Source organism: Falco punctatus (genome assembly GCF_963210335.1).
Source record: "Falco punctatus genome assembly, chromosome: 8".
Lineage (NCBI taxonomy): Eukaryota > Metazoa > Chordata > Aves > Falconiformes > Falconidae > Falco > Falco punctatus.
The window spans coordinates 48,936,986-48,962,610 of NC_137588.1; the positions used below are offsets into that span (position 1 = coordinate 48,936,986).

The 25,625-nt window shown below is 37.0% G+C and overlaps 1 protein-coding gene and 1 long non-coding RNA gene across 21 annotated transcripts in view; one reads left to right on the forward strand and one right to left on the reverse strand.

The window, feature by feature from the left end:
* Nucleotides 1-25,625, reverse strand: part of TENM2 (teneurin transmembrane protein 2) — a 1,028,597-nt gene that overhangs the window by 74,643 nt on the left and 928,329 nt on the right. For 15 of the 20 annotated variants that reach the window (XM_080399947.1, XM_080399949.1, XM_080399942.1 and 12 more), the window contains 3 exons: nucleotides 23,512-23,706; nucleotides 17,716-17,916; nucleotides 15,991-16,203 (listed from right to left, as the gene is read on the reverse strand). In XM_080399947.1, the coding sequence (XP_080256073.1) occupies nucleotides 15,991-16,203; nucleotides 17,716-17,916; nucleotides 23,512-23,706 (609 nt within the window). The remainder of the gene's footprint in view (nucleotides 1-15,990; nucleotides 16,204-17,715; nucleotides 17,917-23,511; nucleotides 23,707-25,625) is intronic. The other 5 variants (XM_080399940.1, XM_080399937.1, XM_080399955.1 and 2 more) reach the window with 1 other exon arrangement.
* The window catches only part of LOC308068801, a 62,328-nt gene that overhangs the window by 24,148 nt on the left and 12,555 nt on the right, over nucleotides 1-25,625 (forward strand). The window lies entirely within an intron of this gene.

Genomic DNA, 25,625 nt, shown 5'->3' on the forward strand with positions numbered 1-25,625 from the left:
AGAAGAATAAATATGAACCTTAACGTAAGTACACATTTTCCTCCATTTACTGTGTAGCAGATTAGTATGCTCTATGAGCATCTATCCCTCAAATGTGGTACAGAACTTCGGAATCCCTTCAGGATGAAAAGTACTATATAGACAGATGTATTATATTTTGCAGCTGATCTTCTTAAAGTATTAATTACATGGAATCCAATAAATGGCTGCACACGTACAGTTTCAGACTATGGAGACCAAACATTTCAGCTGTCCCAAAGGAATACCAAAAGAAAGCACTTGAATAAAAAAAAATTTTAAGGAGCATTGTGGGATAGTTTGGAATGAAAAAAGCCTTGATAACATACACTAAATGCTTCTCATATCCTTCTGGCTTGCAGTAATGCTAAATCTTCACGACAGTAAAATATGATTAGAAGTGACAAAAAATAATGGATATTTGAAAATTAAAATAAATAACCTCACATTTTTTTAAAGCTAGAATTTATAGAGCTTAAATATGTACAAATGTAAAGGATGAAATAACGCCCATGACATAGGAGCAGTATTCTGTCACACAGGCAATGTATGTAAACCAAACTAATCTACATAAACAATGTGTTCTGAGTTATGTATTTGTGTATGCTGAGCTGTTTGGCAGACGCAGGATAGAAGATGAATATTTCACTACATAAAATATATTTTATCAACATACCTTTAATACTAAAGTGCTAGGCATCCATTGTGCATCACTTTTCAGTATATGTAAGCCTCATGAATATCATGCAATTTTCCAATTTCTATATCTACCAACTGCACAAATAACTAATAAAAGCTACAGAAATAAAAATTATGTTTTCATAAATAAACTGTTTTATAATCCTGCAGGCACAGGTGAAGTGTAAGATAGCTCTCTTTTTGTTACTTCTTTATTTGCCTAAGTGGTGATGGAAAAACCCCCATTATCCTTCAAACATAGCCAGTTGCCTTCATTTAAATACTAAATAAATCTGGGAAACTGATTTTGATTGACTAGGGAGATCATCTTCATCATTTCACCCCCAAGGAAGCCGAGACTATTTAATCTGCACTTTTAAGAACTCTGAAAGAGGAAGGACTCTCTAAGCTTTGCTTGCTTTACATTAAAAATATTTACAATCAGGTAACATATAGCTCTGCTCCTCCCCTAGCCTCACTAGAAGTGACCTCAACTCTCTGGAACAAACACTTAAGTCTTTCTGCTTATAAACAGAGTATTTCTTTTCCATTTCTCTGTTGAAGCCATCACAAGCACCAATTAGGCATTGAACTTGGTTGCCTACATTTGACAGTTTTTAAGCCACGCTGGGACAGGCAGGATGTTATTAGCAATAACGAGGTTGTTCGCTAGGAGAGCGTCTTCTGGGGAGAGAAACGCTATCTAAGCAGGTTGGAGATGCAGCCAAGGAACCTAGAGATCGCTCTGCCTTAGCTGCAATAGGCTTGTACGATCAATATATTGGATTAATACATGTTATTCATTGGTTCATGTCAGGAGAAAAGGTGCACAACTATATATTTTCATGATATTTGCTTCAATTTAAAAAACAACAACAAAAAAAAAACCACAGGGAAAAGCAGACTTAATTTGATTAGAAACAAAGACCAGTAAAAAAGAATTTCCAATAAAAAAACAAAAAGAACAAATCTAAGATCTATGGGAAATCTGAAGGACAATTTATTAAAGTTTTAGTGCAATTGCCTGGGTGGCCAAGGAGGCCAGCAGCACTCTGGCTCGTAGCCAGGACAGCGTGGCCAGCAGGGCCAGGGCAGTGCCCGACCCCTGTGCTCGGCACTGGTGAGGCCGCCCCTCCAACCCTGGGTTCGGGTTTGGGCCCCTCACGGCCAGAGGGACATGGAGGGGCTGGAGCGTGTCCAGAGCCGGGCACGGGGCTGGGGAAGGGGCTGGGGCATAAGTGCTGGGAGGGGCGGCGGGGGGAACTGGGGGGGTTTAGTCTGGAGAAGGCTCCGGGGGGACCTTATCGCTCCCCACAGCTGCCTGACAGGGGCTGTAGGCAGGGGGGGTCAGTCTCTTCTCCAGGTAACAAGTGACAGGACAAGAGGAAACGGCCTCCAGTTGCACCAGGGGAGGTTTAGGTTGGAGATTAGGAAAAAAATCTTCACAGAAACGGTGGTCAAGCCTTGGACAAGGCTGCCCAGGGAGGTGGTGGAATCACCATCTCTGGAAACGTTTAACAAACGCGCAGATGTGGTCCTTTGGGACAGGGTTTAGTGGTGGCCTTGGCATCTCTGAGTGAATGGTTGGACTTGATGACCTCAAAGGTCCTTTCAAAACTAAATGATTCTATGATTCTTTGCGACACTGAAAATACATCACGAGTAGCTAATAGTATCTCTAAACATATCAAGCACACATCAAAGAAACAAAGCTTGTTTCCTTTCCCAGTTAATTAATTATTTTAGACAAGTTCAGGGGAAAATTACCAGAACATGAGATGGCTCTGAAGACCAGCATTATTTACCCTCAGTGTTCCAAAAAAATTTGTAACTTAGGTTACCTTACTCTGCCTGTTTCCCATAATTTCACTGGGGTATAGTACCATTTTTCATTTCTTATAGGCAGTTGAACGGTTACCACATTCTATGGAACATTCTAGAAACACACATTTATTAGGCTTTCCTTTAGACATCAACGATTTGTTCTAAGCTGTGAAACCAAGTAGTATATAGAAGCCTTTTCCACTGCATCATCGTATTTCCTCCATTCACAGCAGAAAGTGAGAAGTACTGCCCTTACGCAGCCCGCAGAGGGCTTCCATCATTCCCCACTCTATTCCACAACCAGCTAACAAAAGAACACCTTGCAACACAACACCAGAATGTTAGCTGAAGGTCTTCTCACCTGAGGACTGATGCAGTTTGACTCTGTTGAGTTTATGAGACCTCCACGAGTCTTAATCAAGCAAAGTGAACTTTGGAACGGCTTTAGGTTTCTGAGTAAATACGTATGTGGGAATATGCTTAATCAGGCACAGTGCACATCCAATTTACTGCAATAACTTCTGTAAGCAGTTGGTAAGTTTTTGCAAAAATCCTTTTTAACTGGCTATCACTCACTGGAAAAACGATCCTACAGTTTAATGACATAACCTTTCCCCTCAAGGTACACATCAATAAACTGAGGACCTTTGCTTGTATTTTCCAGCATGCATACCTGCTTCTCATTCTGAATGAAACAATTTACTAATCTTAATTATTGCCTAAGCTGAAATGAAGTTACCTAATTCAAGTAAAGGATCAGTAGCAATAGCCCTGTGAAAGTTTATCTTTAATAAACCTGTAATTTTTAGTCATAGGACAAAAAAATAGAAGCAACACTGAATGGAGCAGACGTCTGCCATTTCACTTCACTGTCATTTGTTCACATTTGAATGACATCTCTCCTCACATTTTATAACATCTTTATCTAGAGCAATAAAACACATCAAGTAATTAAGATCTAGGGGCATATTCTGCAAATAACTTTTAAGAAAGCTTCCATTTAATATCAATAGGAACATTCACCTTAAGTAATGAGATATATTATACACAACTTGCGAGAAATTTTTTAAAATACACTATTTTATCTCAGAAATGCTGACAAAACCTCTTTGTGTATTAGGGGGAACTGTAACTATGAAGGTTGAACAAACAGATGCAGTCTTAAATGGAAGGCAAATATGTAAATTACCCCAATTCTGCTGAATAAATATTTCCCTCTATAAAGCATCTCATACTTAAATCCTTCCATGAAGTAACACTTCTAAATTAGGTAATAAGGATTCTAAGAATTTCACAGTAGCTAAGAATAGAAATACTGGTCAAAGAATACAGACTTTATCATATTCTCTGATTGAAAGATTAAAAAGAATAGGGAAATCATTAGATTTTAATAAGCACTGTCTTCATTTGATTTTAACAAAATTTCACGTGGTATGAAAATATTAACAATTTCAGGAGACACTTCAGTGTAGCCACAAAGTTTGCTCTCTGAGTTATACTTCATTTGTAATTAAGTCTTTTGATAAAGTATTGCAAACTACTGTTTGAAATTAAGGGGCGAGTTGACCAATTTTGATTCATTTTTTTCTTCAGCATGTAAGCAATCAAAATTGGTATAGAATATATAACAAAAGATCCCAATGAGAAATCATAAAACTAGTAACATCTACAGGCCCCTCTGGATCTGAATTAAGGAAAGCTGCAACCGCAAGCTAATGTTTAGGCATCTATATAGATTTTTTTTCATTTTCCCTTTCAGTCTTCTAGCTATAGATGCAAGAGTAACACAGTATATGCATTGTTTAGGCTTCTGGTTCATAAACATCTCTGTAGAGGAATAACGTAGAAAAAATGAGTACAGACCTGTTTATACAAGCTTAACATTTTCTACAGGGTAACACTCAGCCAGTATCTCCTTCAAGCAACTGATGCCCTCTCAGCTTTCACAAACAAACTGACCTTGACTCTAATAACCCGTTCTCTAAATATGGAAGGCTTTCTCCATTCTAAATCAATATTTCTGACTTATTTTGAAAAAAAAAAAGAAGTTCAAACATTCACAGAACACAATGAAGACAGATATGGATTGGCTTCATGATAAAGAATTAATTAATAACGATCCAAGGGAGGCAGTATCAAAAAGCAATTTTACCCCTAGTTTCCAAAAAAGCCAACAAAAAGATGAATTGGACCTAAAAATCTGTGTCACTGTACTTCCCACTACCTGCCCCCCAAATTTAACTGTTAACAATGCTACATGGTGAGCACTGTCAACCTTCATTGCATATTCCTAACAAACTGCTATGCAGTGATCTTCTGTCTTAAGTCCAAAACATCTCTTCAATTTTTTTTTGCAACAAGAAAAGGCACATTACCATTACTTTTCTTGTACAATTATCTAATTACTTGGGGGGTGGGGGGAAGGAACAAAAGTAAGGAGTAGAACTAACCAGAATCTGTTAACATTTAACAAATCCATATTGTGATTTCACTTTTCAGCAGTAAATAATGATCCACAGCTGCTTGCTTTCCATAATATTTTTCTTGTTCAAATGCAAGTGATTCTGCAATTTTAAAATAGAAGAAAATAGGGAAAAGGGAGAGACACCCAACTTGTTTTCCTATGAATGTTTAATTCTGGGCACACTATCTTCCATTGTAAAACTGTATGCTAGAATGCTAATTTCTTTATTAATTTCAGAGAGAAGTGATCTGTAGCACAGCATATACACATTTTGCCTTGCTTTATTAAATGGAAAGCAAAGAAGTCAGATCAGTTTATACTTAAAATATGCTGAAAAGTGGATGGCAACACGCTACATTAGGAACCAAGTTCTACTCTGTGGTATTCCCAGTGATTAAAACAGAAAGTCACTTCTCTCTGTACTAACGTGTCTCTGGTTTTAGGAGAATCAGCATCTTCTGGGACATTTAGGGTTTTACGTTTGTGCGTGCTGAATTACAAAAATAGCTCCAGTGCTATTCTTGAATGACTTCAACAATGAATGACTTCCACAACAACTTGAATGACTTCCACAAGAAGCTCAGCAGTCCCTTTTGATTCCTAAGAATTGGAAAAATCACAGTATATGAAGCACTACTACTTTTAAGATCAATAAGTCATGATGTTCTAGGCAAACATGTTATTCCTAAATTGATCTATTTTTGTTGTTGTTAAGTTGGTCTTTTAGGTAAGTGTCCTCTTAGTATCATTTCCAGCCTAAAATCACAACCTAGTAATAATTTTCACTACAAACTGATTTAGTTTTTAATTTAAAGAACAGTTTTTAAACATGATGACACCATTATATTTATTTCTTAGATAACAAAGCTATTATCACTACTCTTTCAGTTCAGCACAAGGACTGCATCCTGATGCACTGTGGTTCTTCAGCTCAGTTGTTCAATGGTCTAAAACACTGTGTTGAGCCAAATTAAAACATATGTGGGCTAGAGGCATTGTGAATCTTACCCATTTGTCACACTCATAAATAACTTTCCTCTTTCAACATCTACCTTAAAAAAATCTCGTCTGAAATTTTATAATTAACTGGAAAGAATACAGAGGAGATGAATTTTTACTTTATATGGGTTTCTGTAAAAATATACTAAATTGTTAAAAGCGTATATGTACAATTTAGTTGTATGAATAACTATCTGCTCGTGTAGTTCAGTCTACCCTAATCACTCCAGAATATTTAAGAATAAATACTTCAGCCCTTCCTTGCAGCTGTTGGGTATGATATCTTATTTTACAGCATTTTAGAAGCAGGGCACAGCCTACTGAAACTGAGTTGATCAACCTGCTCCACACTGGACTGTTAAAAACTCTGAACAGAAACTAAAAGTACAATGGGATTAGGAAAAAGCAATAAACCCTGACATTGATTGAAGTTTGTCAAAATTATGGCTCTCAAATTACAGAATGCAGGAAACCCAGAGCATTTTAAAGGGCATCATACAACAGAGAAAATACAAAGGAATTGGGTAGCACTTAGGTGCCATTTTGCAAACTGTGTTTGAGAGAACGCAGAAACTGTTTTAGACTTGAACATCTGGGACTCACTGCATGGCTCCCAATAACCAATGAGACAGCACAAGAAAAGGCAGCGAGTCCCAGATGTTAGACATCAGTCATGGGCCATAGAACTGGCAGATTAAAGTAAGGCGAGAGTAAAAGTTTAGGAGAATGAGAGGGAGAAAAGCTTTACATGGGTAAGCAGACAGCCATGTCTCCTCTGCCTAAATTTTCATTAGGGATAATGTTATGATTCATGTCACACTCCAGTCTTTGTGAAAGCAAAAGTTACTACTTTCCATGAAAACTGCTCAACTGTTTAAGAGATGTACTTGTCTGGAGTGAAATATTTTAAGTGTGTAGTGCCCAGTGCTAAGGGTCAGTTCTCAGATTTGAAAATTGTCAAGGAAAAGCTGGACCATGAATCCTTTCTGCTCTAATCCTGTTACTGAATGGAGAGAGAATGAGGATAAATACAGTAACCTTAATTTCTCATGTCCCACTTTTCCTTCGGCTTTTAGTACTACGACTGCGAACTGCTGCCAGATTAATGAGACACCAGTACTGCTTAGGATCTATCACAGCACGGATGTGTTTTGAATACAACTGACAGAACGAGATGGACATCAACAATATCACTGAAAACACTATAGCAGTATGTGCTAGAAACTGTAGAAATCTACACACTTACAATTTTCATGGCAGCTATAAATCAGGTGATAATGACCCCAGTATTACTCTGCCCTTGGAACATATAGAGATGAACATGGACCACAACCTCAGACCTGGATGCCTTCAAGAACACTCAAGTTTGTATTTGGTTCTTACACCGCAGTTACCTAAATGATGTTTGTAATTTCTTTGGGCAAATGAGATATACTACATTACATAATGATTTCTGTTGGAAAGAAAACTTTGCTTCTTTTTATATGTATAGAATAACTGTACCTAAAATGAAACAGACTGAGGCTACTCACAAGAATAATCTCCAGAAGTGAGGTTACCCTAATAAGCATTTCATAAGCAGGTCAGAATAGAGATGGAAAGAAAGAACAAGAGAAAGCAGCCGAATAACATAAATTTTGTAAAAACCCTGTTCAGGAAGAATGGCTCACGCCACCTCATAACTGGTACCCTGAACAAGTCCCCGTGTTCAGTCCTTAAGATCTTTTTAAAAAATTGCCAAAGTAAGGGCTTTTAGTGAAAGAAGTATGTATCAATATTCAACATCAGCCTGTATTTCATCCTCAGTGAGTAGTTACTGCATAAGAGATAACTGACAGTTTAAAGAGAAAGCTTTCAGTAGTTTCATTTTTTCCCCAAAGCCCTAAATAGATCACACAGCAAAATCCTGAAATGACACTTCAGAGATGCTATGGAGACCATTTTTTCCCTTTTTCTTTCTGACATTAATATTTTTAATACAACGTTAAACTAAGAAAATATTAAATAGAGAATTTTGAAAGCATCAAATACCTTAGGAAGACAAGCCTCTAACTTCTAATGCATCCTGCTGTTAATTTGATACTGAATTGACAAGAAACTGAAAAGGTAAAGCCTTGTGTCTGATTTGTTATTCCATAGTTTGCAGCAGTCAGGCAAAACACATTTGGCTTTGTTTGCGTCTTCAAGCATGAAAGATCATGTGGAACTGATATTGAAGATACAAGAATTCTACCTTGAGAATGTATAAGCAAGAATGCAAGCGATAAAGAAAAGATATCTTTAACAAGAACACTAGCAGCAGGCCTCAAAAGGATGGGCAGAGATAGTTCTGCTCTGTATTTGTTTCTTAGCAAGTATAAATACTATATATATGTATACACATAAATATTTCCTAATATCTGGTAGTACCTTTCTATCTCTGTACAATCTATGTCATTGACCTCTCACAAGCATTCCTGTGCCTCTCTTGTTTTGTGTCCAGTAACACCACGTAATTTGCTCACTTGCTGAAGCTGTGCTTGACACCATAGGGTGCAAAATAACACAGAAAACATTATCTGTGGAAGAAGAGAAGATTGCCTGATGCTGGGAATACTCCTATGAACAGCTAAATCAGCGCTGCCCTTTCAAAAGTTAGATCAGCTGCCTGATTGACTGCCCTACCCCTCTTTTTGTGGTCTTTTAAGAGTTCAAGAATTGGCCAGAAAATCAATATAACTCATGTAGAAGCCCCTTCAAAAGGAGAAAAAAGAAATGTGATTTTAGTTTGGGCAGCTATTCACCGGTATCTGCTGGGTGCATCTTTGAAGCACCAGACAAAATGCAGGAAGCTTGCTGAAAACACATTCATTAAATTTTTTGGGGGCTAGAAAGGGAAGTAGTAAGGTCATGTGCTGCAAATATCCTATATAAAGAGAAAGAAGAAAGAGACTCAAGTGTTCTGACACTGCACTGAGGCATATTTCAATCATTTACAGGAAGCCCTCAGCAAAGAATGCAAACAGGAAAGCTCTTCCTCACGAATAAGCTTGCCTTTTAGCCAAAAAAAATCCCCAGCTGCCCTATGTAAATTTTGCAAATGAAAAGGAATTCTGTTTCTAAACTCCCTGAAAGTCAAACCACTCTCACTGTATACAAATCTCTGCACAGAATGTTTCCTTCCAAATACATACAGCCAGCTGTCTCAGCTATGATAAAGTAAGAGGATGCATGTGGTAGCTCTGGATTCCTTAGTGCTATAAAAATTGTTTAAAAAGTTTACTCAGCCATGATACACAAAAGTAAAAGTATATTTTAGTTATTGGGATAGGAATTTACAGAGTTACAAAACAGAAACAAAAATCCAAAACAAGGGCTATTTACACAGCACGTACTCTGGAGACTCTACAACCAAGAGATTTAATTCAGAAGTTTTGGAAGTGGAAGGAAAGATGACATGTTTAAAAAAACCAACAAAGCACCCCAACAGCAAATGTAGATGGAAAAGACAAAAAGCATCATCTTTCCAGGAAGACATTTCTAATTGCTTATTTACCAGGAACATGCATCTTTACTGAAGCACAGCGATGTTGGACTATATAACCGCTTGTCTCATTGACTCGTACCTAGTACATTTCCTTGGTTTTGGTTATAAAACATAACACGATACAATATAATATAGGTGACGTAAACGTCACTTTATAAGGAAAACTCCTACCTTAGGAGCCTCTCTACGCTTGCATGACAGAAACGAAAATGTAAATTATGTGCAGAGAATGACAGAAATCGTTAAGAATCTCTGAGATTACTTTGTAAGGTGGCTGCTAGTCTTCTGTTTCACTGAAGACACGCACGGGAGGAAAGCACCCCACCACACTCCAAATGACAGCTTGATGCCACCTGAAAGACTGCATCACAGACGTGCTTCTCAGGAAACCTGCTACCAGGTGTAAAGACAACAGGATAACTGTATTATACAGGTGATGAACCTGAATCTGCAGATACAGGAACAGTCGATGTCTCTAACAGTTTTGGTCATGTCATCATATACATTACCAATGTATTTCTGTATCATCATAATGAAAAGTGGCCATGACCCAAATATTCTGTGCATTTTAAAAATGAAATGAAAAAATGTGTTCCTCCCTCTGAGGAAGAGAGCATGTAATCTAAATTTCTATCATCGTTGTTAGAGGTTTTTTTATGCCTTGATAGCTTATAAACTGTTACAGATTAATGTTAAGTTAGAAGTGCATTGGAGAAATCTAATATATCTAGCGCCTTCTAAATTGCTCTTTGTCAGATACGATGGCTTTCCACTGTCTCCTCCCACACACTTTCCATCTTTCCTGAAAATTGCCTCATCTTTGAATCATTACTGTTGTAATTACAACATGAAAAATCAGTAGTAGAAGAAAAAAATCTTTGACACAAAGAGCATTATCATGGGGCAAAAATATCCTGCTGTATCCAAAGATAATACAATGCTGCATTGTTAATGTTTCTATCAATTATTGACTTCATGATAAGGTAAAAATCTAGATCTTTACACTTTACATGGTATTCCTTCCAGTCAACAAAAAATATAAACGTGTCTAACAGTTGGAAAGGTCACAGTCATTGCAAAACACTTGGAGGAAAAAAAAAATTAGTAAACATTCATTTTAGTAAAAACAGAGGTGCAATAATATCCATCTAGTTCTCAGCTGGGTGAGCCTTGGTGCTTTAAAGGGAGGGGATTTGAAATATTTACCTACTGGGTGTATTATTTGCTCTTTGTTTGGATGTTTCAGAGTGGCTCAATATATACATTAGCAACCCATTGCTCTGCAAATACAGAACCCACAGGTTAGCCTCCCTGGTTGGATAAATAATCAATTCTACTTCCAAGAGTGGCATTAGATCCTTAAAGGGGATGACAGTACAAATCTTAACATAGGCCATTACAAAATACTTCAAAGGTATGCTTCTGTTTAAGCTAATTTAAAATCAGACTGGAAGAGAGCTCATATAGCTCAATGGCTTTCTAGTCAGTTTGCTGCTCCATGGCAGAATTAATTACCTCTCTGCTATTCCTGACAGGTTTGTCTAAATTGTTGTTTACAATTTCCATTGATGAGGATTCCACAATTTGCTCAGACAACCTACTTCGGGTTTCCATTTACAGTGTTTTTCCTAACATCTAACTAAAATCTCCTCTATTGTAACTTGAACTTCTTATCCTAACCATCCTGGACACAAAGTCCTCTCTTTTTCCTGCACATTTTTATGTATCTGAAAATTTTAGGTTATTTCCCACCATGTAGGTGGCAGGATCCTGGTTCCTTCAAATCTTTCTTCTTTATTCAAGGGCTGAAAACACAGAAGATAGGGTATAGGGCTGATACAGATTTCCAAATTCCTTATTTACTAAGGGAAATGTCCTACCATTTGACATTTTCAGTACAGAGGTGAAGGACTCAGTGGGGCAAAGGGAGCGGCAGATCCCCACCTCTGGAGCTGGATTTTGGAAGGCAGTACTAAGGCCAGGAAGTAGTGTTGGGTTAATGGTTGGGCTCAATGACCTTAAGAGTCTTTTCCAACCTAAATGATTCTAAGCAGAGTCTGCAGAGATGCACACATCACCCCTGTTTGTGTTTTGCCTAGCAAGCAGATAGTTGGAGGTCCAGCTTCTATGGCTTTCAATGCTCATTTGCATTGAAAAACAGTAAATAAAGCGAACAGAAAAATATATGAATTGTCTGGATCATAACCTGCAGCAGAGTATCCATATTACCAAATACCCTTGATTACAAATTTTTGCCACTTTCTGTCTAAAAGTAGGAGTGCTTAATCAACATCTAATGTAGGATGTGAGCAGCTAAGAGCAAGGCTTTAGGAATATGATGGGGGGGGGGCACAAAGAAAACATCATATATCGTCTTCTGGTGAGAGCACCTTACAAGGTATGTTTGCAGACTTTTAAATTTTACTCGTAAATATTTAGATTAAATTCTGGTTTCACTGGTCTCACAGTAAGATTTTTACCAATGACTTAATAACAGTCGTATTTCATGCTGCAGGGATATGAATTACAGATGGAATTACACATTTAAATTTGTATTTTTCACTGTTTCTTCAGATCTCTGTGTATATCACACTGTCTTTAGTACACTATCCTGACAGTTTATATGGGGAGCATACTCCACAACAGTTGTAAACATCCAAATATTATTTTCAGTGAAAGTAACAGATCTGTTTTATAACAGCATGCTTTAACAACACTCAGATGATTCAAGGAAAAGCTAGATCCTGTATCATAAAATTGTGGCATGAAATTGGTTCAGCATTAGCAACTGCTGTATCTTAGTCTTTCGCTTTGTTATTAGTTTCCCAATATTTTTTCCTCATGTAGATTACCCTCTATTATTTAGTTATAACTTCCTCCATAATTACAATCAATGAATAGTAATCACTTAATAAACATATCCTGGCAGGTCTATTTTTGTACTGGGAAAAGATTAATTTTCTTTATCATCACTCCAGTAAGCAATTTTTCTTCTTACCTGAAGTAGCAAAGTGAAATGTAGTGCCTGGCGTCGAGTTCTGCTCTGATACATACAGCATTTAAGCAAGACCAGACACCACCCCTTTCTTTTTTATATTATTTGAATACAGATTTATCAAAATCTGTGAAACTTGGAATTTACATTCACTGATTTTTATATGTAATTCTATCGCTGCACATAGGTAAAAGCCGCTTTGCACAGCTTGTTAACACTGAGCTAATAGTGGCATCCAGGGAGATTTTTCAGAGTGCTTCTCCCAAAATACAGAGACTGCAGAAAGAAACTGCATTTTTGTTAAATTTTGTGAGCTTAGATACTCAGCATTGAAATGCCAAAGAGTGTGCACTCTGTCAACTACATATAAAGGCCTAATTTGATATTAAATAGAATAAAATATCCTGAATTAACTTGGATACCTACAGGCTGCTATAATGGTTTCTTTTCCACTGCCATGTGAATATAGCACGTGAAACTGGTAATGAAACACAAACAAAAGAAATCTTATTTTGGCTTGTATACAGAAACCTGGCTTCTCACAAATTAGATTGATTAGTTCTAAGTGGGCTTGCCTAAAGTCACTTGAATCAAATCAAGTTTTTCTATTGACTTCATGAGATTTCAGACTAGGTGTAGCTATAAATGGAAATTCAAAGTAAACAAACCCTCCTGTGGGATTCACATTTTTCTGCTTGAAGTCCATAGAGAGTATTTCTCAAATATCTTGGCCATTCATTGCTCTTGAACCACTTAATGTGGGTATTCAAATATTCAAACTATGTACAGGGAAGTGAGGGATTCAACCTCTCATATGCAATTTTACTCTGCTCTGGCCTGGCTTTGCCTTTGGATAAACACTGTGCAGTTTGCCAGGTACCTTCCAAACAGAACTAAAAGAATAGCTTTGAAATAAAAAAAATAATTTTAAAACAATTTAAAAATCTCAGTTGGAATACATCAAATTTGCATTCCCAAATATTATCTTTGTAGGTGGACACTAAGCTAGTAATTCTGACATTAAATGGTCTGTCAACCTTTCAGTAGAAAGCAAAACCATAAAGGAGTACTTTAAATTAAAATGAGTTTCTGTAAAATTTAAGTACACTTGAGTTCTTCACACTAACATTAAAACACCTTGAGCAACTCATCCTTGTTCAAAAGTATCAGTTTAAGGACAAATTTTGCAGTTGGAACTTCTGGCATTTTTTGCACAAATACTGGCAAAAATTATTTTTACCATCCTTACCCTCCAAACTTTCTCTCTGTTTCAGCCCCACGTAACATGAACCACTGGGATCAAGCTGAGCTGTCCCTTCGAACTGCTCTGTGCATTTGTAAATGGCCTCACAATCCCACCTCATGATATGAGCATATGAGAATTTTTACTTAGACAGGCCTATCATATATATATATCTGTCTACATACAACACGCAACTTAAGACTGCACAAATTTAATATAACTAGAAGGGCAAACCTAAATTTTTTGCCCTAGTCTCATCTTTGCCACAGGCAGGCCTGCATTAAGTTTCAAGGAAATCTTTCTAATACATACCAAACAAAAAAAAGCTTATGCATATTTTAACTTCTTTAGCAGTATCACCCTTCCTCTGAAAAGAAGAATTGATTATATACATCAATAATCGGGAAAATATTTATTTCACAGCTCTGAAAATTAGAGTAAAAATCTCACTTCAGAGTTCACTAGTTCAGCTGGTAATTTTCAGAATTCTTTTAAGATGTCAATACAAGGCATTTTTTTGTATGCACAGTAATGAAGACTTCAAATACACAAATTACCTCTAAACATAGGCATATTACTAAAAGATTATACAGCAAAACAGATTTTGCACAAACCAGCGGCTTTTAAAATAAGCAATTATTCCACAATTTAATGCAAGAAAAATTTATATACTAGGCATTTTGTAAAGATCTGGGAAGTACTTAATAGGAAAACAAAATGCCTGGATTAATCTAGCAGAGATATGTTGATATGATTGAAGTCAGAAAGCAATTGTGAAAAAACACTCTGCACCTATGCTGGTCACAAAGTGTTCAATCATAAAAGCTTTGATTTATATTGTATTAGCATAGTGTGGTGGAAGCATGCAGCACCACAACATCAAAGGATATGCCCCCAAAATACGTATCTATTTGTCTTTTTTTTTTTTTTTTTTCTTCTCTCCAATAAGAGTATACTTCTAGTTTCCAACTCATGTGTGTATCGGAGATGGTTTGTATATCCAGGGAGAAATTGAGAGGGGAATGAAAAAGAAAAACAGCTTGAGGGATGCAAGAATCTCACCATACTTTTAAGTAAAGAAATAACAATTCACTTGTAATAGGACTGTCCCATTAGGGTCCCTGACTGCCATGAAAATCTCAATTGACCTACTCCTTTTCTTCGTTAAATTTACAACTATAAGATAATTAAAACAATATGACCTTGGATTTGGACTCACTAAGTTTCTTTCAAGGTATACCTCACAGTCCTTCAAAAATTCTTTGGAGGAAAGCACACTTGCCAGAATCTTACATTGTCTCAGCAGTTGGATACTCGTCGTTCCAGAGAATCTTACTAGACTTCTCAGAAGAGATGTGATCACTTAGAATTTCCAATTTTTGATTACAGGATAGGGAAAATAATACTTTTCTCCTTTGTTTTCAGTAACTTTACAAAATAATCCAAAGACACTACCTGACTGCTTGTAGAGACAAAATAAAGAACTTCATTTAGGAACAATTAATTCCTCTTCAGAATAAATTTTCAAGCCGGGTAATTGAGAGGATAGAACATCATTGCTTTGTGTAAGTATAACCTTTTTGAACTTCCCAGGCTGACACATCACAGCTGAGATGCAATCGTGTTAGTCACGGCACTCTGCATGATGCCAATGCTGTACTAAGCAGCACGCTATTAGGAAAGGGTACAGCAGCATGCTGCAGTACCGACAGGGCCCTCCCATGCTGGGATTGTCTATATGCAAACACCATGCCCACTGTCACTGCACAACACAGGAGAATGCTAGAGAGCTATTTCTGTAACACCAGGAACACTTATTCCTCCACAACTTGACCCCTGCTCTGTGTGGTGATGGTGGTGATGTGTTTCAGATGTGATGTATAATAGCAGGAGAGCACTGATGCATCAGACCAGGAAATTAAAAAAGATGCCATTCACACAAAGGAATGTTTAGTTAAGTTTGAAAATCTTGGCTCAGATGATACCGTGATGGACCATTTGTTACATCTTTACTTACTAATGTTCATTTGTTGTGGAATTTGTTGTCGGCTTTTTTTTTTTTTCCTCTACAAATCAGTTTGTTGCTGATTTAAAATGATTCCAAGGGCTCATCTGCATTTCACCCAACACATTTTGTGTCTGCGACAGTATTTGATAGCACTAGGGTCCTTAAAGGAACAGCCTATTGCAATACACAACAGTAACTATGTTTCTACGATTTATGAAAAGAAAGCAATATGTGCCTGTTTCGGTGCCTGTCGTTTGCCTACCAATGGTGCAGTGCTCCCCATTCCAGCCCTCTCTGCATTCACACTTCCCATCTTTACAAGTTCCGTGCTCCGTACAACGGGGATGACACACACGCTGGTCACACGCCACTCCCGTCCACCCTTCTTCACAGCGACACGCTCCGCCAATGCACACCCCGTGAGTGCCACAGTCTACAGAGCACACTTCTAGGAGAAGAAAAGAATAAAGATTATAGCGAGCTCGTGGCAGCAGCGATGGGGCAGAAGCAGCACCCTAGTCATGAAGGGAAAAGTGATAGGACAGGTACGCTTTTGCTGAAAACTGTAGTGTGTCAAAAGCCGGCCGGCTTATAGTCAGGTCAAAACAGCATTTACCTTGTGGTTAAAGACAAACTGAATAATATTAAAAAGTTGTTTAAATAAAATCAGCTACTATATGCTGGACAGGCTGCCGGAGAACTGTGTCCTCTAGTCAAATGCAAACGATTTTCAGAGGTAGTTTCCTCAACACTTGCCAGCAGTGAGGAAGGGCAGCAGGGAACTCTGTTTTACTCAAACCTGGACCTCTGGTGATTTTGATCCAGACACCGTTTTCCTAAGAAGGAGACTCAAACTCACCTAAAACTCCATCAGCAGAGAATGGTGACAATTCAGGGTCACTTAGACTCTAGAAGTGATGGCTAAAAGACACTTTCAAGGGAGAGATTTTGGATACCTATTACTAACTTGGTCAGTTATCTGGTGTCTCACCCAAAAAACCTCTTCTGCTGCTCTCTGCCAGCTGAAGTTGTGGAACAGCAGAGGGGTCTTTTGCCTCATGCATTATCAAAGAAATTGACAGTGAAGCTCCCATTCATTCATTTTTCTGGCTGCTGATGCACGAAGCAGAAAAAACACATCTCAATATTCATTACGCTGATGGGGTATTTTAAGGCATTAATCTAAAGAAATAACTGAGTAAGTGTGAAAACTATAAATATTATTTTTAGAAGCTTGTTTATGGTCTACAGCTCCATCTCACAATATAGATGCAAAATTCCAGTATTTTTTACCACAAATAGAACATTTGCTGTCTTGTCAAAAAAGTTGGTTGGTTGGTTTTTTGGGGTTTTTTTGGTTGTTTTTTTTTCCCCTCTTTAGCTCCTTCTGTTAGAATAATCAAGTTTTACAACTGTAGCTTTGGAGAGAATTAAATTTTTTAGCCTACACTTTTGTGCCTGCTTTTAATGTTTCTTGCTCTAAAATTATTTTTGAAAAATATTCTATGTACAGCTGAAAAGGGAATAATACCCTTTATTTGCAAAGAGATTTTTCTGGTTTGTGATGCTTTTCATAAAGGAGTAGCATTTTGATGCGCAGTAAAGTCAACCCCACAAGTGCACTTTGCTGTAGTGTTTTCCATTCCTCAAATGTTATAAACATATTTATAAATAACAGAAGTTTTCATTTACAGTTGGGAAACTGATGTGAAGCACTTAAGTAACTGTTTCAGTCCAAATGAAGGTATTTGTATTAGAATAAAATACAAACTCCTAACCCACAATTTCCTTTGCTTCCCAGCTGTCAGTCCCAAATTAAGAATGTCACAAAACCCAGTATTCAAGATATATACACACTTCTTCCCAACTGAACCATCTGCATTTCAAGCTTGCCACAGATATTAATATTTTAACAAAACAGGAACACAACTGCAAAGTCAAGAAAAAATATGTTTCTTACCAACGGAGCAGTCAGGACCCATCCAGTTGGGATCACAGCTGCAAAGACCTGTGTCAGACAGGTAGGTACCATGCCCACTACACTGGTCTGGACACTGGGCTCTGGGAAGCTCACAATTTATTCCACCCCAGCCTGGGCTGCAGAGACATTCTCCATTCACACAGACTCCGTGGTTGGAGCACGTTGGGTCTAAGCAATCAACTACAAAATAAAAGAAAAACAAGGCAGAGAAAGGTCAGTTCACACAATGTGATGTTCAGAAAACATGTAGATGCACGCTCTGCAAAGTTTGTATTACTGTGATAAATAAGGCAAATTGATGTAGTTCTTCAAGTTATATTAACACCTGGTCTGAGAATGAGAAAGTGCGAAGTAAGCTGTGTTTTCTGCTAGCTCCAAATGAAACAGGGTGTGATTGAACGTGAAAGCTTACTGCAGGAATGCTGTAGTGAAGCAGCACAGACTTAAAAATGATAGAATCACGGAACGGTTTAAGTTGGAAGGGACCTTAAAGATCATCGGTTCCACCCCCCTGCCCTGGGCAGGGACACCTTCCACCAGGGCAGGTTGCTCCCAGCCCCATCCAGCCTGGCCTTGAGCATCCCAGGGATGGGGCACCCACAGCTGCTCTGGGCAGCCTGGGCCAGCGCCTCGCTGTCCTCACAGCAAAGAATTTCTTCCTAACATCTAACCTCTTTTAGTCTGAAACCATTGTCCCTTGTCCAATCGCTACAGGCCCAACTACAATAACACCAAAGTATATATAATAAGTGTTCCACAGGTAAGCCTTCACCCAGGGACATTTCTTCTGAAACACATTCAGGTTCCAAGGACTGAAGCATCGTATTTAAATAACAAAATAATGAATAAACTGCACTTTTGAAAGGATATTTTTCTCTGGAGTATCTTCATCAATACTGTTATTATCACTATTGAAATGTTAGAGCATTGTGAGACCAACATTGTGATAGCCACTTTAAGTACCTAGAAGTCAAAGTATCAGTGGCTTTTATTTAGACTCCTAAATTATTCAGACACTTCTGAATATTTGATTCGTAGTCCATTAGTAGCTGAGCTGTGAAATTGAGAGTCCTAGTTACTTCAACCCATATCCTAAGCAGCAGATAATTTCTCTTAAAGAAATAAAGAAAACCAGGTACAGAGATGGATTTAATCTTTTCTCAATTCAGAAACAACCATATAAGAAAATGAAAATAATTATGATGGAAAAATCATCCAATGAAATTTTAGCTGCTTTTTCAGTCCTGATAAATAAAGGAATGTTTTGAGCTGTCTTTCAAATAAACTCTAACAGTAACATTATGGTTTTTCAAATTGTTATCTTATATCATGAATTTGTGTAAGTATACTATGCTGTACCGCAAATACCAATATAGAGGCGCTACCAACCGTCTTTTGCTGTGGAATTGAGGGCCAAGGTCAAATTCATGTCCTAAATAAAATGAATTCATCTCATGACTGGTATATATTAGCTCACAACAGAAGGACCAAGAATGATTGGCATTCTCTCTTGCAGCTCCAGGAAGATCTGAGTTTATAATGAAAGTGATTTATCTCTCATCTTTTCCAAATTGATCCTTCTAAATTAAGGCAGAGACATTTTCACTCTACCTTATGTGAACAATACTTGATCTTTCAAATCTCAACTTTTCTATAAACATAGAGTCTTGTCAAATTATTTTATGCCGTTGCAGAACAGTTAAACTAAGTATATAGATTAGATACAACACAGAGGATTGAGGCAGGCACATTTAGAGATGCAATAACATGAGTTATCAGAATAGTTTTGATTTTAATTCAGATTACAGTAGTACAGAAATAAATTACTGTAAAATTCCTCATAAGATTTTCATTTTAATGACGACACTGGTTGTATTTTTTCTTTGGTTTTTTTGGTGTGGCTTTTTTTTTGTTTGTTTGGTTTTATTTATTTATTTTTTCTTAAGATCTGATGCTTAGTTAATTGGACATGAAAATATTAGAATGCAATTTCATATTTATAGGTAAACAAAGATGGTTTTGTGATTCAGCTCAGGTAAGATTCGATAAAAATTCGATAAAAATCATAAATGGTTGCAAAATTATCCAGAATTCTAGTTCTGGACTATTACTCCTCCTTGATGCTTAACAAAATGAGAATCTGTCCAAAGTTTAGAATGTGTCTTTCGTACTATTTTTGTTGAACCCGATATACACAGAGCTGTGATAAAACAATCTGATTGAATAAAGAAATCTAGAATACAAACATTTAGATCAATATACTTGTAGGATGAATGTTACTTTTTTCTCCTAAATTCAGTTTATTATGATTTTCTAGATGATGATATTTTAATGGAAATTTTAAAAGGTAATCACATTGTATGAGGCAGGACAGCTAACATAAGGAGATATTGATGAGTCCTAATGTACTTTCAATGTCAGAAATGTATCATTTTCCTTCTCAAATGAAAACAATGTGGACCAGATGAAAAACACCACCTTGTGCTGCTTAACTTAACTGTCTTTCCTCTATCCTGAATTACATTATTCATGCAGCCGAGACTTATTTCCACTGAATAAGCCTATCAATAGCCCTAAGCCCCCAATCTCCCTTGTTGTGTAGAATAACACACTAACCACCTTTGTCCTTTGTTCTAGACAAATATACTTTATAGCTGTTTTGTTCTATCATATGGCTAAAGTAATAGGTTTCACAGTTTAAATTGAAGAGAGTTTTTACTTTGAACTCAAATCTCGTTCTATTTTAATACATGCTCTCAGAGTTATCATCTTGGGCCAGATCCTCAGCTGCTAAAATTAGCATAACATGATTACCTGCAATAGAACTACAACGACTTAATGCTGCAAAGGTTCTGGCCCCAAGTCCTTAGAAGGGTTTACAATGGTATTTAATAAGGATTTATAAATGAAGCTTCTTTGGTATTTAAACAAAGGAGAATGCGCCTTAGCAAGTAAGTATGTTAGAACTCGTAGCCCCTTGGCAGCTCAGATCATTAGAGCTCATTTAGTATTGGGTCCTCTGTAGATTTGACAAAAAAGGTACCGAAAGCAATTTATATCCTTAAGGACAAAAAAGGAGGTCAAGGAGTTTTCTGAACAATATGTACCATAAAGCCCCCAAAGAGCCATGAATTACACTTACGAAGTTAAATGTCATTGAAAAATTACTCGACCATGAAAATGACAAGAAAACCACCCTTAACTTAACCTAATTTGGCAATTTCACTTGTCTCCCCCCAAACCAGATTGAATGAAGCCTGACAAACATGCCACTTCATCTTGTGTGCAAATTTGTTAATAGAACAACAGTGTTTATGCTGCAAAAATTGTGCATCACAAATATTGATTTTGGTGCCACTTTCATTTCAGGTAAATTGTTTGAACAATATGACCATGATGAATATCAGACATAAATAGCTAACGGGAAGAAAAAAATGCTGACCCACTTGCTCTAATTCAATATCCTAGTTGGAAAATAGCAAATGAATCAACCTTCGCCATTCCTTTTGGAAGATCAAATCAATAGAGGAGATTTCATTGATTATACATAAATACAGAAATATTTATTTGTTTCATTCTACCATTAGAATGGTAGAATGTTAATTCATGCAAAAACCATAAATAAGATCAGATTACCTGCAACTAAAGAAACACTGCTTCATATTATACCCTTTTTCCTATAGCTCTCAAATTAATGTCAGAAATATGTACTGAAGAAATGGAATTTTAGAGTAGAAACAAGATGGTTGCTTTTTATTTATTTGCAAATTAATTTATTGTCTTATTTGTTGCAAAATGATGCATGCAAAATGTTTTTGACCTTTCTTGTCATGTTATTGTCCTCTTCCACATTTGCAGTCAGTATCTCCTGCCTTTGTAATCCATTAATCTTTTTAAAGAAAATATGTATCCTTTCAAACACAGTGTAGATTAAATAATATATATCCTTTCACATCACCTCAGCTGGTGATGCGTTTGTTTCACCCATTTAAAAAACTCATCTTTAGGAGATTCAAGATGTCTAATCCAGATATATCACACACAACCATTCTAGACAACTGAGAGAAGAAAGAATCCCATGCAAGTGGCTGGAAACTACAATCAAGGTGAGGGACGAACAGCTTACAAGGTAAGACTTACAGAATCAAATGAAAGAAAGATCATTTTAGGCCATGTACCATTGTCTCTCTAATAATACGAGCATTTATACGCAGTACAAAACATGATGAAGTTTATACAGCTTATATTAGACTAAACAAACAGTTGCACTTTACTACCAGAAATAGAGCTTCTGCATTCCTGGGGGATAGACTGGATATTTTACAGCGTGCTAAAGACAGTCTTTTCCACCTTTGGTTTTGATGAGAATGCTAACTACAAGAAGGCATTTCAGATAATTTTAAAATATTTCCTATTGTCATACACTCAGGACAAAAAGGACATTACAGCATTTTCCAGATACAGCTTAAAATGTAACCCATTAAAAACAGTGGGAAAACTCTACTGACTTCAATCGGGTTCTGGATTAGAGCTTTAATGACCAGTCTTGTGAAGCTTTCCTGGAAGGAGATGACAGGAATGAATTGAACAAAGTTGCGGTGTTGGCAGTCCCACTAGTGGGGAATCTTTGCTTTTTTTCTTTTACTTTTAGCAAAGTAAGTTCACTCAGACTAATGCAAGACCTTGTCCAAAAAGCAGTGACTGCAGTCCACACTCAAAGGTTCAAACCTTTAGTGGTTTAGATCCCTGCAGTTTGCCTTCCTTTGTTTTCTAATGAGAGAAACAGCTGTTTACTATAGGGTAAGATAAAAATCAATACCTGTGGTGGACAGCTCTGCATCCCACTCAGAATACTCCAGAGGGCCTCTTTAGCCCTAAAACCATGCAGCTCTGGTCCTATCACTTTAGCCCTGAAACCGCTCCTCCTTCTGGAGGATTAAACAGTTCCGGAATGTCATCATAAAGCAGCTTGAACTGTTACTGCTTGGAGGATGTGCTGAACTGTCTATTTAGCAATTGTCTGGGGACTTAAATGCCCTTTTAAAATCATACTAACATATTTAAAAAAGAATACCAGTCCAATTTATGTTGTGCATTCTAACAGAAAACGCTGTGAATAAAACCAGTATCAAACTTGACCTATGACCACATTTTGCATGGGTTGTTTTGTTAAGATTTGCTCATTCTACGTACACAAGGAATTGGACGCTTTCAAGACAAAGAACTTTTCTGTACTTAAAGGACAGTTATTGTTTGTCTGCGCCATCTACCTTTCTTTAATCCCATATGATTGCAGCTAACAGGAGTAATTTGCCCTACATTAAATCTGTCAGTAACATGGATACCTAAGTCTTTCAAATTTGTTTCATCAACTTTGTCTTAATACTGACTGATAAGTTTGCTTTGTGTGGAGCTGCAGCTACACAATTTTGTCTACCGCTGCTCCTTTTTCCTCTGCATTTCACATCTAAATTGTTCAATATAATCCATATGAAAAGATTTATCATCATTCTTCAACAAAGGAATTATTCAGGTTTGCATGTGGCAGGCATTCTTAATACTGCAAAACAATGTATACGTAAGGCCAGAAGTTTTGTCTGAACTTTGATAGATCAGTAAAATTGTGATGGACTACATTTTTACCCTCTTCTACAATAATCTGCTACAGTAGTTCTACATTCAAATTTTTATTCTGTTCTTTCCTTTTTTTTCTACCCATTAAATAACTCCAAAACCTAGAAAACAAACTCACAACATAGAAAGAAAATGTCCTACCTTCCTCACAGTTTTCTCCTTTATAGCCAACAGAACAGACACAGTTCCCTTCGATGCAGGAACCATGACCTCCACATGAGGGATCGATACACTGGCTGATGGGTACATCGCATTCTGGACCTTTCCAGCCACTGTAGCATAAGCAGGTGCCTTTAGAGTACTGGCCATTGCCACTGCACAGAACTGGGCAGGCAGCTGGAAAATTGAACGAAAGAAAAATGGCATACAGAGTTATACCTGTATTCATGTAAGTGCACAAAAGTTCCACTACCAAATACTTATAAGTTAATTTACTGGGGGAAAAAAAAATCTAAGCTAATTTGTAGTTGTTCAGTTCTTAATTTCCCAAAGAAAGCATTTGATTACTATTTAATAAAGCATACATTTTGGGCATTCTGAGAATACAATTACTATTCTTTATAGACTATTGATGGTGTTTGGTGTAACTAATGAAGTAATGTGAACAGATTTGAGTCCAACATTACTCTGCTTTGTTCCACTAGGTAACATCTAAGTTTCATAGACAGCAGAACACAAAACATTCAGTCCCCAGAACATTTTATTATATAGCATCTTTCTTCTTCCATAACACCTTTTTATTGTAATGTCCCCAAAAATTTTTAGACCTTTTGTTTTTTTCAATGTAATAATCTTGAACACAGGAATAACACAAGCCTTCATCCACAACAAATGCACTTTGCCACCAATAATCCTGCTGAACCTTGTTTTCCCAAATCCCAGAGTGACTGCTTTACCCCTGTGTGTATTGGCAAGAAAGCACCATTAACCCTTAACCCACCCTCTTGTATTATTAAGGGGGTAAGACACATACTGAGCAAATATTAATTTATGCAAATTAAATGAAGCCTATGAATAATACAGGTAGTCAGCAGGTCTTGAATGCCAGGAATCAGATGTTGTACATATGCAGAGCAATGGAAAAAAACAAGTGGTTTATTAAAAGCCAGTTGCACATAAATGTTACGCTAAGGCATATTCACACTCCTATATGCCCACTTCTCCCATGTGAACATGGCAATCTGAATTTACATGCCTGCTGAAGACTGAATGTGTGGTCACCAGCCAGAGAAATGGAAAAAATAAGGAATAACAGAAAATGGAAGTAATGAAGTGGATCTTTGAGAAAAAGTACACTTTTGTGCTCTTCCCTCTGATGCAGTTTAATGAAGACAGAAAAGTATTTCCCTGTCTTTTCACCCTTCAAAGTAATTAGAAACTAACACCTAGTTTTACAGTGCCAAAAATATACTCAAAAGCTACTATTGATCATTGAAAGGTCCTAATGTCTTCTTGCTTCTATTATGCCTTTAACCTGAATGATCAAGAAGAACCCAAGTAATTGATTTCCTACAAAGAAATGTGTAATTTTCCAGTTATACAACTTCTCCACTGTTCAGTCCTGTAACCCTTATTAATCTTAGCTGTTCCATTGATCTGCTGCAAAAACACATTTCAGGATAGATTTTTTCAAGAATTTTGTTATTTGAAATGGGAAAAAGTTGATCAGAAAAAAATAATTCAGATTTGTAACCTGAGCTAAAATTTAGAGTGCTGAAAATTATTTCAATTAAACTACAGGTTGATGGGCCACATTTCACGTGCATTATCTTTTGTAGACTATTTCTTCTACAGTAGAATAATAACAAAACCAGTACGCTGAAGTTCAGGGGTTTTTTGATACCCCTCCTCTGTCTTAGGGCCATATTGTCCATCTTTTGGTAGAAACAGGACTTAATTTTACCTAATTCCTGGCATTCTCTCTCACTATTTTTCTTCCTCACTCCAAAAATTAATACAAATCTGAATAAAATATAATTTCCAGCAGCAACTTTCTGATTTCAGATGTGACATGTTCACAAATGCTTTACTGAGTTCAGTGAAAAAGTTTATGCTAAAAGTTCTATTGATCTTGCCTTTTGCAGCTGGTTTCGGAATTCAGTTTACTAAACCAGCTGGACTGAATTACAATACAGACAAATATCCATGATGTCCATACTGCACTCTAGGACAGCCTATTTTACATCCCTTTGCACGTCACCATCAAACACCCTTCCATGATATACAACACACTGATCTAGCAGCAGCTTGAGTGC